The 12,597-nt window shown below is 51.8% G+C and overlaps 1 protein-coding gene across 8 annotated transcripts in view; it reads left to right on the top strand.

Moving 5' to 3' along the window:
• Positions 1–10,821, top strand: part of CEP112 (centrosomal protein 112) — a 323,150-nt gene extending 312,329 nt beyond the window's left edge. For 4 of the 8 annotated variants that reach the window (XM_088829417.1, XM_055408774.2, XM_055408772.2 and 1 more), the window contains 3 exons: positions 6,169–6,270; positions 9,310–9,374; positions 10,366–10,820. In XM_088829417.1, coding sequence (XP_088685543.1) covers positions 6,169–6,270; positions 9,310–9,374; positions 10,366–10,369 — 171 coding nt within the window. In that variant the 3' untranslated portion in view covers positions 10,370–10,820. Of the gene's footprint in view, positions 1–6,168; positions 6,271–9,309; positions 9,375–10,365 lie in introns of all 8 variants that reach the window. The other 4 variants (XM_055408776.2, XM_055408775.2, XM_055408770.2 and 1 more) reach the window with 3 other exon arrangements.
• Positions 10,822–12,597: the final 1,776 nt, after the last annotated feature.

Raw genomic sequence — 12,597 nt, 5'->3', positions numbered from 1 at the left:
AGGACTGATGCTGAAGCTGAAACTCCAATACTTTGGCCACCTGATGCAAAGAGCCTACTCATTGGAAAAGACCCTACTCATTGGAAAAGACGCTGATGCTGTGAAAGATTGAGGGCAGGGGGAGAAGGGGACGACAGAGGATGAGATAGTTGGATGGTATCACCAACTCAATGGACATGAGTTTGAGCAAGCTCCAGGAGTTGGTGATGGACAGGGAAGCCTGACGTGCTGCAGTCCATAGGATTGCAAAGAGTTGGACATGACTGAGTGACTGAACTGAACTGTTCCTAGAATTAATTACCACCCAAATCCCCAGTGATTTTAGTCACAGTTTTAGTCAATCCTGTAACAGATACCAACTCAGAAAATACTGCTTTATTTCCCCACCCATTGCCCTGAAACTGTGGCCACTCTGCAGTTCCCTGGGCTTCTTCACTTGGCTCCCTGGGCATTTTCCCAAGCTTGTTCAAGCACTTGCCTCCTGGACTTCTGGGCTTCAGTTCTGTCAGGTTGGATTTAAATCATGGTTAAGGCTCAGTGGGCCCATCTTTGTCCTCCGTTTAAGAAGTATTGTAGAGGTCATGACACCGGTACAAAGAAGTAACTACAGCGTCTCGTTCCTAGAGGCAGCGCCGGGCGTGGGTTCCCCCTGAGGCTGCAGCCCGGCCCGCCCTGCGCTCCCCAAGTGCCCAGAACCAGCCGTGTGCTCTAGATGCTTCCAGGCCAGCGGTGCAAGACCAGATGTGAAGTGTTTCCCAGACACTCCTCTGACTCCATGTGACATTCCCTTCAGACCAGGTGCCCATGCTTAAAGAACACCCTGAGGATCCAAAGAGGAGGAATTCCTGGCCGTGCTTCGTTCACGGGAAGTCTGCGATGAGGCGAGAGCAGTGCAGAGAAGGTGAGCCTGGAGTCGGCCTCTGCGCCACCCGCTCGGGAGCTCAGGAGTGAGTGCGCTTCTCTGCATCGGGTGAAGTTCCCAGTGTTCGTCACCAGTGCTGTAGCGTGAAAACGGAGGCGACCACCGGAACTTCTCTCGTGAAGCCGGTTGGTGGTTTTGGGGAAATCGGGCAAGGCTTGCTGCGAGAGGCCCCGTCCTTCAGTCGCGTCTCTTTGTCGGCTGGACCTTGCTCGCGGCAGCGAGAGCCACAGAGAGCGCTCAGCCCTCCACTTGAGGTCCGTGAACCAGGGGCATTCTCTGTGCACGGCCCCGCCAGGCGGGTCCCAGGCGGGATGCTGGCCGACCACCAGCGAGTGGACGGCTGGGCACGATGGTGCCTCGTCGATGAAGGCGTGTGGGCCCACAGAAGCCAGGAGCAGAGAGGGGCCGCCGAGGCCACAGCGGGCATTTGTAGCTGACCCCATCAAGACTGTGTGTGTGTGTGTGTGTATGTATTGCTGCTGTTTATTCTCTGCAGCCTCTAGGTGAAGAAAGCCAGCTGCAAGGGGCTCCTGGAGCTGGAGTCTGGCCCAGAGGACCAGCGGAGTGAGTGTGTCCAGTCTGGTTGAGTCAGCAAGAGAGATGGGGGAGCACTCCCCCTTACTGAGCGCAGGGACACTGGGTGGGCAAGGAGGCTGGCGACAGTGGCGGCTTGGTCAGGCTGAGCCCCCTGGGCCATCAGCTGGAGCCGCGTCCTCACCGGGCATCCTCGTCCCCAGCTGGGCGGCCGAGCCGGCTCGTCGTTGGGCGCACAGTCCAGGCCCTGGCAGTTTTCACGTAATCCAGGAGAAATAGCTGCTTGAAACTCACACTGGCTTAAACAATGAGAACATTTTGTCCCGTGTAACTGAGACACAGCACTGGCTTCAAGGGAGGCCTAATCCAATCACTCAAGTCACGTGACCGAAGGCCAGGGGCTCGTGCCCCATTTTGAGGCTGTTTCCTTATCGTCGGCTCCGTTCTCGGCAAGTTCTCTCCCTCGTGGTTGCGGGACGACTGCAAGCAGCTCCTGGCCTGCACTTCCAGGCCCACACCACAGAAGAGGAAGCGCCTGTCCCAGCAGCTCCTGTGGCATAGCCCGCACTCCATGCTGGCCGGACCTCGAACAGTGGACGATGCCAGGCCGCCCGAACGGGGTTAATGAAGCTGGCCCCTCCCAGGTCCCGAGGTCTGAAGACAGCGCTGAGCTCGGGAGAAAAATCCAGCCACTTCCACATGCTGGGCCTCAGACGCCAGGTCACTCCTGTCCTTACCTATTGTCCCAGCAGCGGCGGAGGGCCTGGCTTGCCAGGGAGCCAGAGGGCCAGGGGCCAGCAGAGCGGGCATGGAAACACCTGTAATGTGGCAACAGAAGTCACTGGAATGGAGGAGGTATTATGGAAAGATTTTCTCAAAGTTGGGGGTGGGGAACGCGTTGGCATAACGCAGGGTGAAATAGTATCTTTATTCCAAAATGTCAGACTTGTTGCTGCCAAAGTGAAAGTGAGTTGCTCAGTCGTGTCCGACTCTTTACAACCCCATGTTCTATATAGTTCATGGAATTCTCCAGGCCAGAAGACTGGAGTGGGTAGCCTTTCCCTTCTCCAGGGGATCTTCCCAACCCAGGGATCTAACCCAGGTCTCCTGCATTGCAGGCGGACTCTTTACCAGCTTAGCCACAAGGGAAGCCCAAGAATACTGGAGTGGGTAGCCTATCCCTTCTTCAGGGGATCTTCCCGACCCATGAATCAAACCGGGCTCTCCTGCATTGCAGGTGGATTGTCTACCACTGAGCTAGTAGGGAAGCCCAAGCTCAGCAACAGGGCAGGGAGTGAACTGCCCGGAGTCTCAGTCACCACTCAAGCTGCCCAGAGAGATGCTCCTGAGAGCAGCCGCCAACGGTCGCAAATAAAGCAAGCACACACCTCAGAACTCCATCCAAGGAAGACAAGACCCTTCCTGTTTGTCTTCACATGTAGATAAGATAGCTAAAATTTTCACCATAGTATGTTTTACCTTAAGGACCAATAAACAGGCTGAAGGGCTGTGTGAATCATTGTTAGTCATATTATCAGCACACAGTGTTTAGGGTCTTTATTTCTGATCTCAGAGAGTGATGTTTCTCCATCACTGAAGTCAAGAAAAAACCTGTGCCGCAGAGGACGGAGCAGCCCGCTGCCCCCAGCGCCAGTAGAGGGCTTTCTTCTTTGTCTGTTTAACTCTCCACAATGAGGTCTTCTCAGACGTCATCTGAATATGTTTCTGGATCTCAGTACATTTTTAATGTGAACAAAATCTTCCTGCTCTTGATTTGACCTTTGTTGGCTTGATGTGTTTTAAAGAAGATGTAGGCAACAGTTTTATGAAGAACGCGCAGAGACATTCGTGGAGAAGCACGTTGGTGAGAAGAATGAGGAGGAAGCAGAGGGCGCCTCCGTTCCGCTCGACCAGCACACGAGCTCCTCTCCCTGCGCTGTGTCTTAGGGTCGTGTGGGTTTCGTCTGCGCCAGGAGCAGCACAGTCAAGGCTTTTAAAGAGAGTTTAACCAGGCTGTTTCTAACAGAAATGCCACTCTCATGTCTGTCCAGATGGACGAAGCCAAGGTACCGATTTATCCAACCTGTAAAAACAGAAACTGCAGGCTCTATTTTTTTTTTTTTTTTTTTTGCCACACCACAAGGCAATTCAGGACCTTAGTTCCCCTACCAGGGGTCAAACCCTCAGCAGTGAAAGCACAGATCCCAAACCACTGGACCACCAGGGAAGTCGCCAGAACCCAGCCTGTCTTAAAAGCCTGAAGGTGGGCTGCTCTCTGGCCCCCATTTCCTGTCTCACCTGGCACAGGTGTGGTGCTGGTCGCAGGAGCCCAGCGTGTGTCTTCTGTGCGCTCTGCTCCCTGTGGACTCGAGCCCGCATTACGAGGTTGGCAGAGACGCCTTTTGCTGTTTTTCAGCATTCAGCTGTCTCTGACTCTTTCAGACCCCATGGACTGTAGCCCAGCAGGCTTCTCTGTCCATAGGTTTTCCCAGGCAAGAATATTGGAGTGGGCGATCATGCCCTCCTTGAGGCGAGATGAAATGATAGGTTTGGTCAAAGGGTGCTGCAGAAGCAACAGTGAATCACAGCTGCCCCGCTCACTCCCCCTACCTCAACATTCAGAAAATCACTGGTCCCATTCAGAAATGAAATTTTCACTTTTTTTAAGAAAAAGGAGTTAGCATAAGATCCTTGCTAGATTGAGGGAGATATAATATAATCAAAAATCAAATTAGAAGATAGACCAAATGGGAAATTACCCAAGAAACAGGGAAAAGGTTCAGACAAATTACAGTTCTTTGAAACAAACAGTTCTTCATGATGCCAAAGCATTTAAAGAACACACTGATATGCCTCTGACTTTCTGAGAAAGAGAAATTGGACAGGAGCACTTTTATACCCAGCCAAGTGGTCTTTCATGTGGGCAGGTTGTGGGCAGACTCTGCAAACAGGGATAGAGAAAGGAGAGTGAACATGAGTAATGCTTAAACACAGTCAGTTGGGGCTTCCCTGGTGGCTCAGTGGTAAAGAATCTGCCTGCCAACACAGAGGAGGCACAGGTTCAATCCCTGCTCTGGGAAGATGCTATATACCACAGAGCGACTAAGCCCATGGGTCCCAGCTTCTCTAGAGCCCAGGAGCCTCACCTGCTGAGCCCATGTGCCTAGAGCCCCTGCTCAGCAATGAGAAGCCAGTCAATGAGATGCCCACACACTGCGCCCAGAGAGTAGCCCCTGCTTGACACAACTAGAGAATGCCCTCGTGGCAGTAAAGACCCAACGCGGGCAAAAATAAATACATAAAATTACTTTGTAAAATAAAAAAGAGGAGTGGCTCAAAATTTCAGAGCCAGCATTGAATGATAGAAAAAAACAGTCAATCTATCATGGCCTGTGAGGCCTTGCTGAGGCCTCCCCGAGGTCTGATTTATAAGTCGCATGTTTTTCTTGGTGTTTGCTTTTCGTTTAAGTCAGTTGACAGATGTTACTATTGGACTTAAGTCCAAGAAGATAAAATGAGAAGAATCAAACATTTCATCAGTGGGGAAGATCATTTTCATCCTTTTTCTTTTCCCTTTGGATATAAATCACAAGATTATAACATACCTCAAAAAATACTTTGCCAAAAATTAAAAAAAAAATACATTCAAGAACACTTGCCATGGGACTTTAGTGGTAGTAAAATAAACTGTTAGAGCACATTTCTTCCTTAGTCTAGTGTAAGAGACTTTCGGAATTAAAGGGTGACAGTTCTAACATGCTCAGTGAGTCCGTTGACTCGTCTAACTGAACTCAGTTGCGCTCATTTTCACAGTCTGGTGCCTATTTCCAGGTGTGTCCAATGAACCGTCTGTGGGGTACACTGCAGTTCAGCTTTAATATTCAGTTAAGTCCCCACAACACATGCAACAAATTTTCAAATTCCACAGCATCATAGATTAGGAGAAAGAAAAATAAAGAAACTGCTGGAGAAAGACATCAGGAAGGACGCTCACACTCCAACTCACACACAAACACACCTCCTTATCCTGCTCAGACACATTCTTCCAGACTTTCTTGCACCTCCGGTACCTGTTTGTAGCTTGACGAGCCCCCATCTTCTCCTTGACGAGCCCAGTGGCCACCCGTGAGCAGAACAACACCTGGATGTATTCTGGAGGCAGAGGGAAACTCGTGTATCAGACACACTCGTGACGAGGGTGCTCTGTTCTGGTCTGGGTGTTTGGGGAACACTCAGACACTTGGAGACGTGGCTGTGCAGGTTTTCCTTCACTTGTATCTTCATAATCACATGACGGTACCAAGCACCCAGGCACCGAGGCAGTGTGGGGGAGAGTCTGAGCCCCTGACCAGATGCTGTGGGCTGTCCTCACACACAGTGCAGCGTGACCACCATCCAATCCCCGAACAAGAAGAGGGTGCAGGGTTAGCACCAGGTGTGCATCGTGAGAGCAGAGGACAGGTGTCTCCCTCACTCAGGGCTGCAAACTGTGCCGACAAGGATTTCAGGGAGACAAAATGCCGTCACAGGGCCCGCCTCTCCCAGACTCTCAAGGACATCTTCAGTTTGGGACTGCGTTTCCCTGTATCTCATGCCAGTGGTCTGGCTTCTGACCTCGTGTGACAAACTTACCTTTGTAATGGCATTTTTCTGTGATTTCTTAAATTCAATCATTTCTGTGGTTTAAAAAAATTGCTGTTTTTTCACTCTAGATAACTTACATACGACAAGAATATGAAACAAAATTTAAAGGGTTGATGCCGGCATCTCTACGACAAGAACTTGAAGACACCATCTCCTCCCTAAAGTCACAGGTAATTACTAGAAGTCAGGAATGTCCCGAGGGCTCAGGTGGCACGTGTATTTTAATTAATAAGCTAATTTCTGAACTGGTACCAGAAATCAGCGTGGTGTCATGGAATAACCTGGTACCAGGATGAAGTGTTTTGTGCTGTGGGGAGGTTTTAGAATTTCTCTGACCGTTTTAAGAACTCTCTGCTTGATAAGACTTTTCTTGAAAGCATCCTTGAAATTGAAAAGTTCCGTTATGGTTACTTTTATTTACAGTCCACATTCCAATACAGACTCACCCTGTTATTCTTGGTACCAGCCCTGAATGCCATCACTCAGCACGCCACTAACTCCTTACGATGTGAAAGTGTGAAAAAGTTAAAGAACAGGGCTAAGTTAGAAGTGTTTTTATTCTGATGTATTTTATATGATTATTAGAGATAAGAAGATGCATTTTAAGATCAAAGCAAGGTAATGACATGGTATTCAAACAATTTGGTTAAAGATTTCTGCTGAAACGTGTAATTCTTGGTAGTTTAGAAAAAATAAAACTGACTCCAGTTTTGATACTAAAACTTCCTGGTCTTCCCTGGTGGCTCACCGGTAAAGAATCCACCTGCCAACGCAGGAGACTCAGGTTCCATCCCTGAGTGGGGAAGATCCCCTGGAGGAGAAAACGGCAACCCACTCCAGTGTTCTTGCCTGGAGAATCTCATGGACAGAGGAGCCTGGTGGGCTGCGGTCCATGGGCTCGCAAAGACTTGAACATGACTTAGTGGCTGAGTATGAGTGTGAGAAACTTCCTACATAAGTTTTCTCTAAAAAACGTTCTATAAATTGCTGTATATATCTTATAGATACATAATTTTTTAGATTTTAGATGGGTACTTTTTAAAAAATCAAATATTTTAACTCAATATGAGAAAGAGTTCACATATTCCCGGTTCTAAAACACTTAGAAACTTGAAACGTACTTTTTTTTTTGCTGGAGAAGCTCTGCAGGAGAAAAATTTCTCTGCTTTCTGTGCCAAGAACAGTGCCTGCCACAAAGAAGGCGCCCAGTACATGTATTTACAAAGGAAACCGATAACCCGGTTTAAGGACACGCGCGTGGTGGTTTACACGTGTGAGGCGGATGCGTGGGGCGCATGACGGCCGCGCCTTTTCTGTTCCCTCAGTAAAAGCCTCTTCCCTGAAAATGAGAAGCCCATTACATCCATCCTTGCGCTGTGCTTGGCGCCCACTTCTGGAGCTAAGGAGTCTGGCCGTGCTCGCGCCCCCCAACAAAAACAAGCAGAAGGGGCTGCGTGCACGCCCTGTCTCAGTCGTGTCCGACTCCGCGGCCCAGGCACTGTAGCCCCCCAGGCTCCTCTGTCCACGGGATTCTCCAGGCAAGAACACTGGAGTGGGTTGCCCTGCCCTCCTCCAGGGGACCTTCCCCACCCAGGGATCAAACCCGCGTCTCCTGCATTGCAGGCGGATTCTTTACCCCTGAGCCACCAGGGAAGCCCTTAGAGAGGGTTACATCATCTTTATTTACATGAAAAGCTCTCCTTCAAGTGCCGGTTCTCCCTTAACTGTGTACGTAGGAGCCCTTCCTCGGGCCGGCTGTGTGGGACCTAGCACCTTCAGAGGAGTTGTTGTTTTAGAAAGACAGAAATCTCATATCCACCTGCAGGGCTTCTGTTATCATTCATATCACTCACTGTAACAGAAGCGCTTCAGCTCCTAAAACTGGACGTTGACCCAGAAGGTGAGGGCTGTCAGCTGCATGCAGGCCCTGAGTTAGCAGCTGCACAGCAGAGTCCCAGGCCGGGCAGGGGGAAGATTTGGTTTGAAAGCACAGGTGCCCGTGTTTGTGAAAATTGTTGGAATTCCAATCTCAAAGCATGGTGGGGGCAGGAAGGTGGACGTCCGTGGACCTCGTGAACCGTCCTGGATGCGCTGGAGCGACAGGCAGACTTGAGACCAGGGTGAGGCACGCCCTTGAGACAAGCCCTGCACACTGCTCCTGCAGGCAGGCCTTCTGCTTTGCCAGCTGGCCTTTCCTGCCTAACTGTGGCTCGGGAGCCACTGTCGCCATGGTTTCCATTCAGACCAGGGGCGAGAGCACACAGTTCCAAAGTGATCGGCTGCCACCGACTCTGCGTTGTGACAGTGTCAGTCATCAGAAAACCACCCGAGTGGTTGTATACAGTGCCTTTGCGTTTCCACCTGACACAGGAGTCTTTAATCGTGCAGCGGCAGAGCCAGAGCTTTGCGCTTCGGGACCCCTCGGCCGCGCCCTGCAGGCCTGAGGGCAGCTCAGGTCCCTGCGCCCCTCGTCCCGGCTCCACTGGCGGGCTGTCAGGGCAGGGGCCATGTGCGGTTCTGGCCCAGAATCTGTCACCTCATGACGCCTTGCGACCTTGGCGAGTGGCTGTCGTTCACCCCGGGCCACAGGTGAGCGTCAGGAGCAAAAAGAACTTTCTGGAGCCATGGGAGCCACACGAGGAACTGAGGCCAAGCACAGTGCACAGCAGAGCACGGCCTCCCTGGGCAGACGGCAGTCTCGGCAAGTGGCGATTTGCTTCCCGCTCACTCGCTTCTTCCGTCAGCAGCTGGGGGTGCCAGCCACGTCTCTGTGCTGGAAAGGAGACGGGGGCACACAGATGCTCCAGTGCCACCTGCCCCACACAGAAGGGGGCTCACACAGGCAGCTGGACACGTGCTAACAGAGCAGGAGCACAGAGGCGGTGCCGCTGACCGGCTCGCAGGCAGAGGCGGCAAGGTGGGCAGTAGCCGAACCCCTAAGCCCGGCAGTGGGCCGTGGGCAGGAGGCCTGTGTCAAGGCCAGCGATCGGGAGGCCGTGGGACGGAAGGCGGTGATGGAGGAGGCGGGGACGAAGCCGCCACGATGGCGGCCCCCTCATCTCTGGGCGGGCTGTGAACCCGCCTCTGCAGCCTCTGGCGGCGTGTAGGGGCGGGCGTGTGCTCAGACGTGGAGCCACAGCATCAGGTTCTCAGAGCCTGGGTTTCACCCCGGGCTCGGTGACCGCTCTCACCCGGGGCCTCTTTTCCAGGTTAACTTCCTGCAGAAGCGGGCATCTGTCCTGCAGGACGAGCTGACCACCTACCAAAGCAGAAGGTACGGCCGCCCGCGGGTCTCCTGACAGGTCTGCACGTTTCACCTGGGGGTCTCCTGCCCGGGAGCTAGAGTCTTCATTAAAAGGAACAAACTTACCAGTGTTAGAAAAAGACTAATTTTTAGTAAAGAACCTGTACTGGAGGAGCCCTCCCCCTGCCCCAGCGTCATCTTCATGCTCCATCGGCGCTGCCCGAACGAGGGTAGCGGCACCTGACGGGCCTGGGCTGCAGCGGGGTCAGGATGGGATGTGCTCTGCAAGCCCGGCTGCAGCTTAAGGAGCAGGTCTCCCTCCTGAGACGGTGGGCTGACGTGGTCCTGGCTGCCCACCGCTTCAGGGCCCATGTCCCCTGCGCTCAGCGTGGACGCAGGAGCTCCCAGCCCCAGAGATAAAGGCTCAGTGACGTCACCATGCTGGCCAGGACGCTGGTGCCCCCAGAGCCCCCGTCTCAGGGATGCAGGAGACCATTCTGGTCAAAGGTTCTTGAGACATTGCTGACCTGGGTCGCATTTACCTGCCCCAACAGCCTTCCCCCTGTTCAATGAAAAGCTGAGCCGTTTGTCTGGCATTGAATTGAAAGTAAAAACTTCAGAGATACTGCCTTATGTGACTCCAGTAAACAACAGGGACCTACTGTGCCACACAGAGGACTGTGTTCAGTGTCTCGTAATCGCCTCTAAGGGAAAAGAATCGAAAAAAAGCACGTACACACACACACACAAACCAGCGTGCTCTGCGGCTGAAGCTAACACTATTGTAAATCAACTGGACTTCAGTCGTTTTTTAAAAAGTGAAAACTGTGACTCGTTCACTTTTCCAAAGCTTCTGTTCCTTGGTATAGAGAGGACTTGATCCCTTCTGGGTGTCGATGATGAAGTTTTGACATCAAGCAGCCCTCCTGCCCCACATCCAGCTCCTCCTGAATTAGAGCGTATGTGACTCCGGACGGGCCCGGATGCCAAGAAAGCCGTAACTCTGGGTTCTGCCTTTCAGGTGACCGCATGGAGACCACCAGGTCACCCTGGAGAGAGTGGTGGGTCCAGCCGTCCCAGCCGCACTGCGGATTTCTTCCAGCAGGTTTGAAGATTCGGATGTTGTTAAGTAAACTGTGAGACCAGTGGCATTTTTTGATACTTAAATGTAATTAAGATCATAAACAGGTCCACCACTCATACACCAATGGCTGGTTTTGTGTGTCTGCCTGTTTTTTTTTTAACATTCCTTTATTTCCATTTTCCGTATTTGTGTGCATTGAAGTGTGTCCTGAGAACTGCTGGTTTGGGGGAAAGAAATGACTCGTCGCAACGCATCATGGATGCCTTTGCATAGAATTTTACCAGTTGCCACTGCTCCAAATCACATGTATAGCATATCAATATTTTTAACATGTTCGCATTATCTTCATGTTCATATATTATTAAAATATTCTTTTGTACTCATCAGTTTTATTTCTACATTTTTATTGCACGTCATATGCTAGACTAAAGATGACATGGTATTTTTTTCCCTGGAAAATACTGCCCATCTCAAATCGTGCTATGGGGAAAAAATAGCTTATGTCAGGTCACAGATCACATTCATGTGGACCGTGTTTCTTTAGAATAAAAATCGCCGAGTCAGTTGACATGAGTCCAAGTCCCTCTCATGTTGGTCTCCAATCTCATCTGGCCTCTAGAGGCGGAGCAGGGTACAACTTTTGTGTGGCAGCTGTGGTTTTACTGTTACCTGCTTGATCTCCGATTTTACGGCTGTGGTTTAATTTATAACCTCAATGGATGCTCCTTACGGAAGCCTCCAAATGTCAAGATGGGTTGGGAGGCCGCTCAATACCCTGGCAAGTGATGGTGGAGTGAGTTTGCTGGGTCCGCCGTCCTCGCAGAGAGAATCTGGCGTTTAGTGCCCACGCAGAGGCCGGGAAGCAGCTCTGTGCTCACGGATCAGCCCCACCTTGCCAAGGAAATACTGAACTACAGCGGATGGTCATGTTCTCTTGGCTGCGCTGTGGTGCGAGCCGCGGGCCCTCTGAGCCGCTGGAACAGTCTGGGCCGTGGGCGCGGCTGGAGTCATCTGGTTTACTGCGAAAGGACAGGGCGGGACCTTTATTTACAGTTTTTCAAACTCTTTTCTCCTCCCCACGCCCATCGTCATCTTGTGCTGCCTGAGGGTTAGTTACCCGTTTCGTGCCGTGACCGAGACGTGGGGGTGATACGGGAGCAGCAGATTTCACAGCCGCGTCCAAAGCCAGGCCCGGGTCAGCCTGACCGCTGCCTGCTGGCCGCGGGCGGTAAGCGGCCTCCAGCTCTTGTGCTGAGCCGTCTCGGCCGGCACCTCGCCGCCGAGGCTCCCCAGCCGCTCCTCCAGGAACACAAGTCTTCGTGCTCTGGAAGCTTGGGTTTTCCTTGCCTGTGAAATAGATGGTAGCGCCGGCCCAAAGACTTATTTGGGAAGAAGTGAAATTGTGTCGGGTGCTGTTAGGACGACCTGACAAGGGAAGGCAGTTGGTACCAGGCTGTGACTCAGTGCCCGGAAGGGAGCCATGGTGACGCTGTGATCGAGTTTTAGCTCTTCTGTCCGGACCGTGGACAGCGGGTCAATGGGCAGCAGGTTTCGTCAGGCGGGAAGGTTATCAGCGGCTTGAAGTGAAAGTGCTTTGCCGATGGTTGTGTGTGCTCGAGCCCGGCTCCGACTCGGAGCGTTTGTTCTCTGTGAGCAAACATCAGTAGGTGTTTTGGAAAGTTACCTGCTCCTCTTTCTTTTCCTTATTTCAAGGGTCGTGAAATTACAAACGCGAGTGGACCTTTGACATGACCCAGATCCTGTTTCGCTCTGGGAGTCAGCGGACTGAAACACTGGTCGGCTGGGTTCTGTGTGACAGGAATTAGGTGGCCGACATGCCAACACGGATGTTCCTGTGAACACTCTCTGATACAGGGAGAGAGACTGTGCTTCGCACGCTTCAAATTCCTTGCTGAGGGGGGCACTCAGTATTTCCGTGGTTACTGGGAGGGGAAGGGATGCCCAGGAAATACATTAGGGACAGTGTGCCTCATTGTAAAGCCATCTGAGATGTCATCCTTTCTTCTATCTGGTGGAAGATCAGCTGTTCATCACCAATACCTGATTCAGCTGTGTTTCTGGCAGTTATTTTCGGCTTTACACCCGAGCCCGGCGCCTGTGCTCCTAACACGTTAACCCGCCGTCATCAACAGGCAGGGCTGGCCACAC

The sequence above is a fragment of the Moschus berezovskii genome, chromosome 20 (assembly GCF_049115385.1).
Source record: "Moschus berezovskii isolate FMDL1 chromosome 20, NW_MosBer_1.0, whole genome shotgun sequence".
Lineage (NCBI taxonomy): Eukaryota > Metazoa > Chordata > Mammalia > Artiodactyla > Moschidae > Moschus > Moschus berezovskii.
The sequence above is the reverse complement of the archived record's forward strand: the minus strand, read 5'-3'. Positions and strand labels throughout refer to the sequence as shown.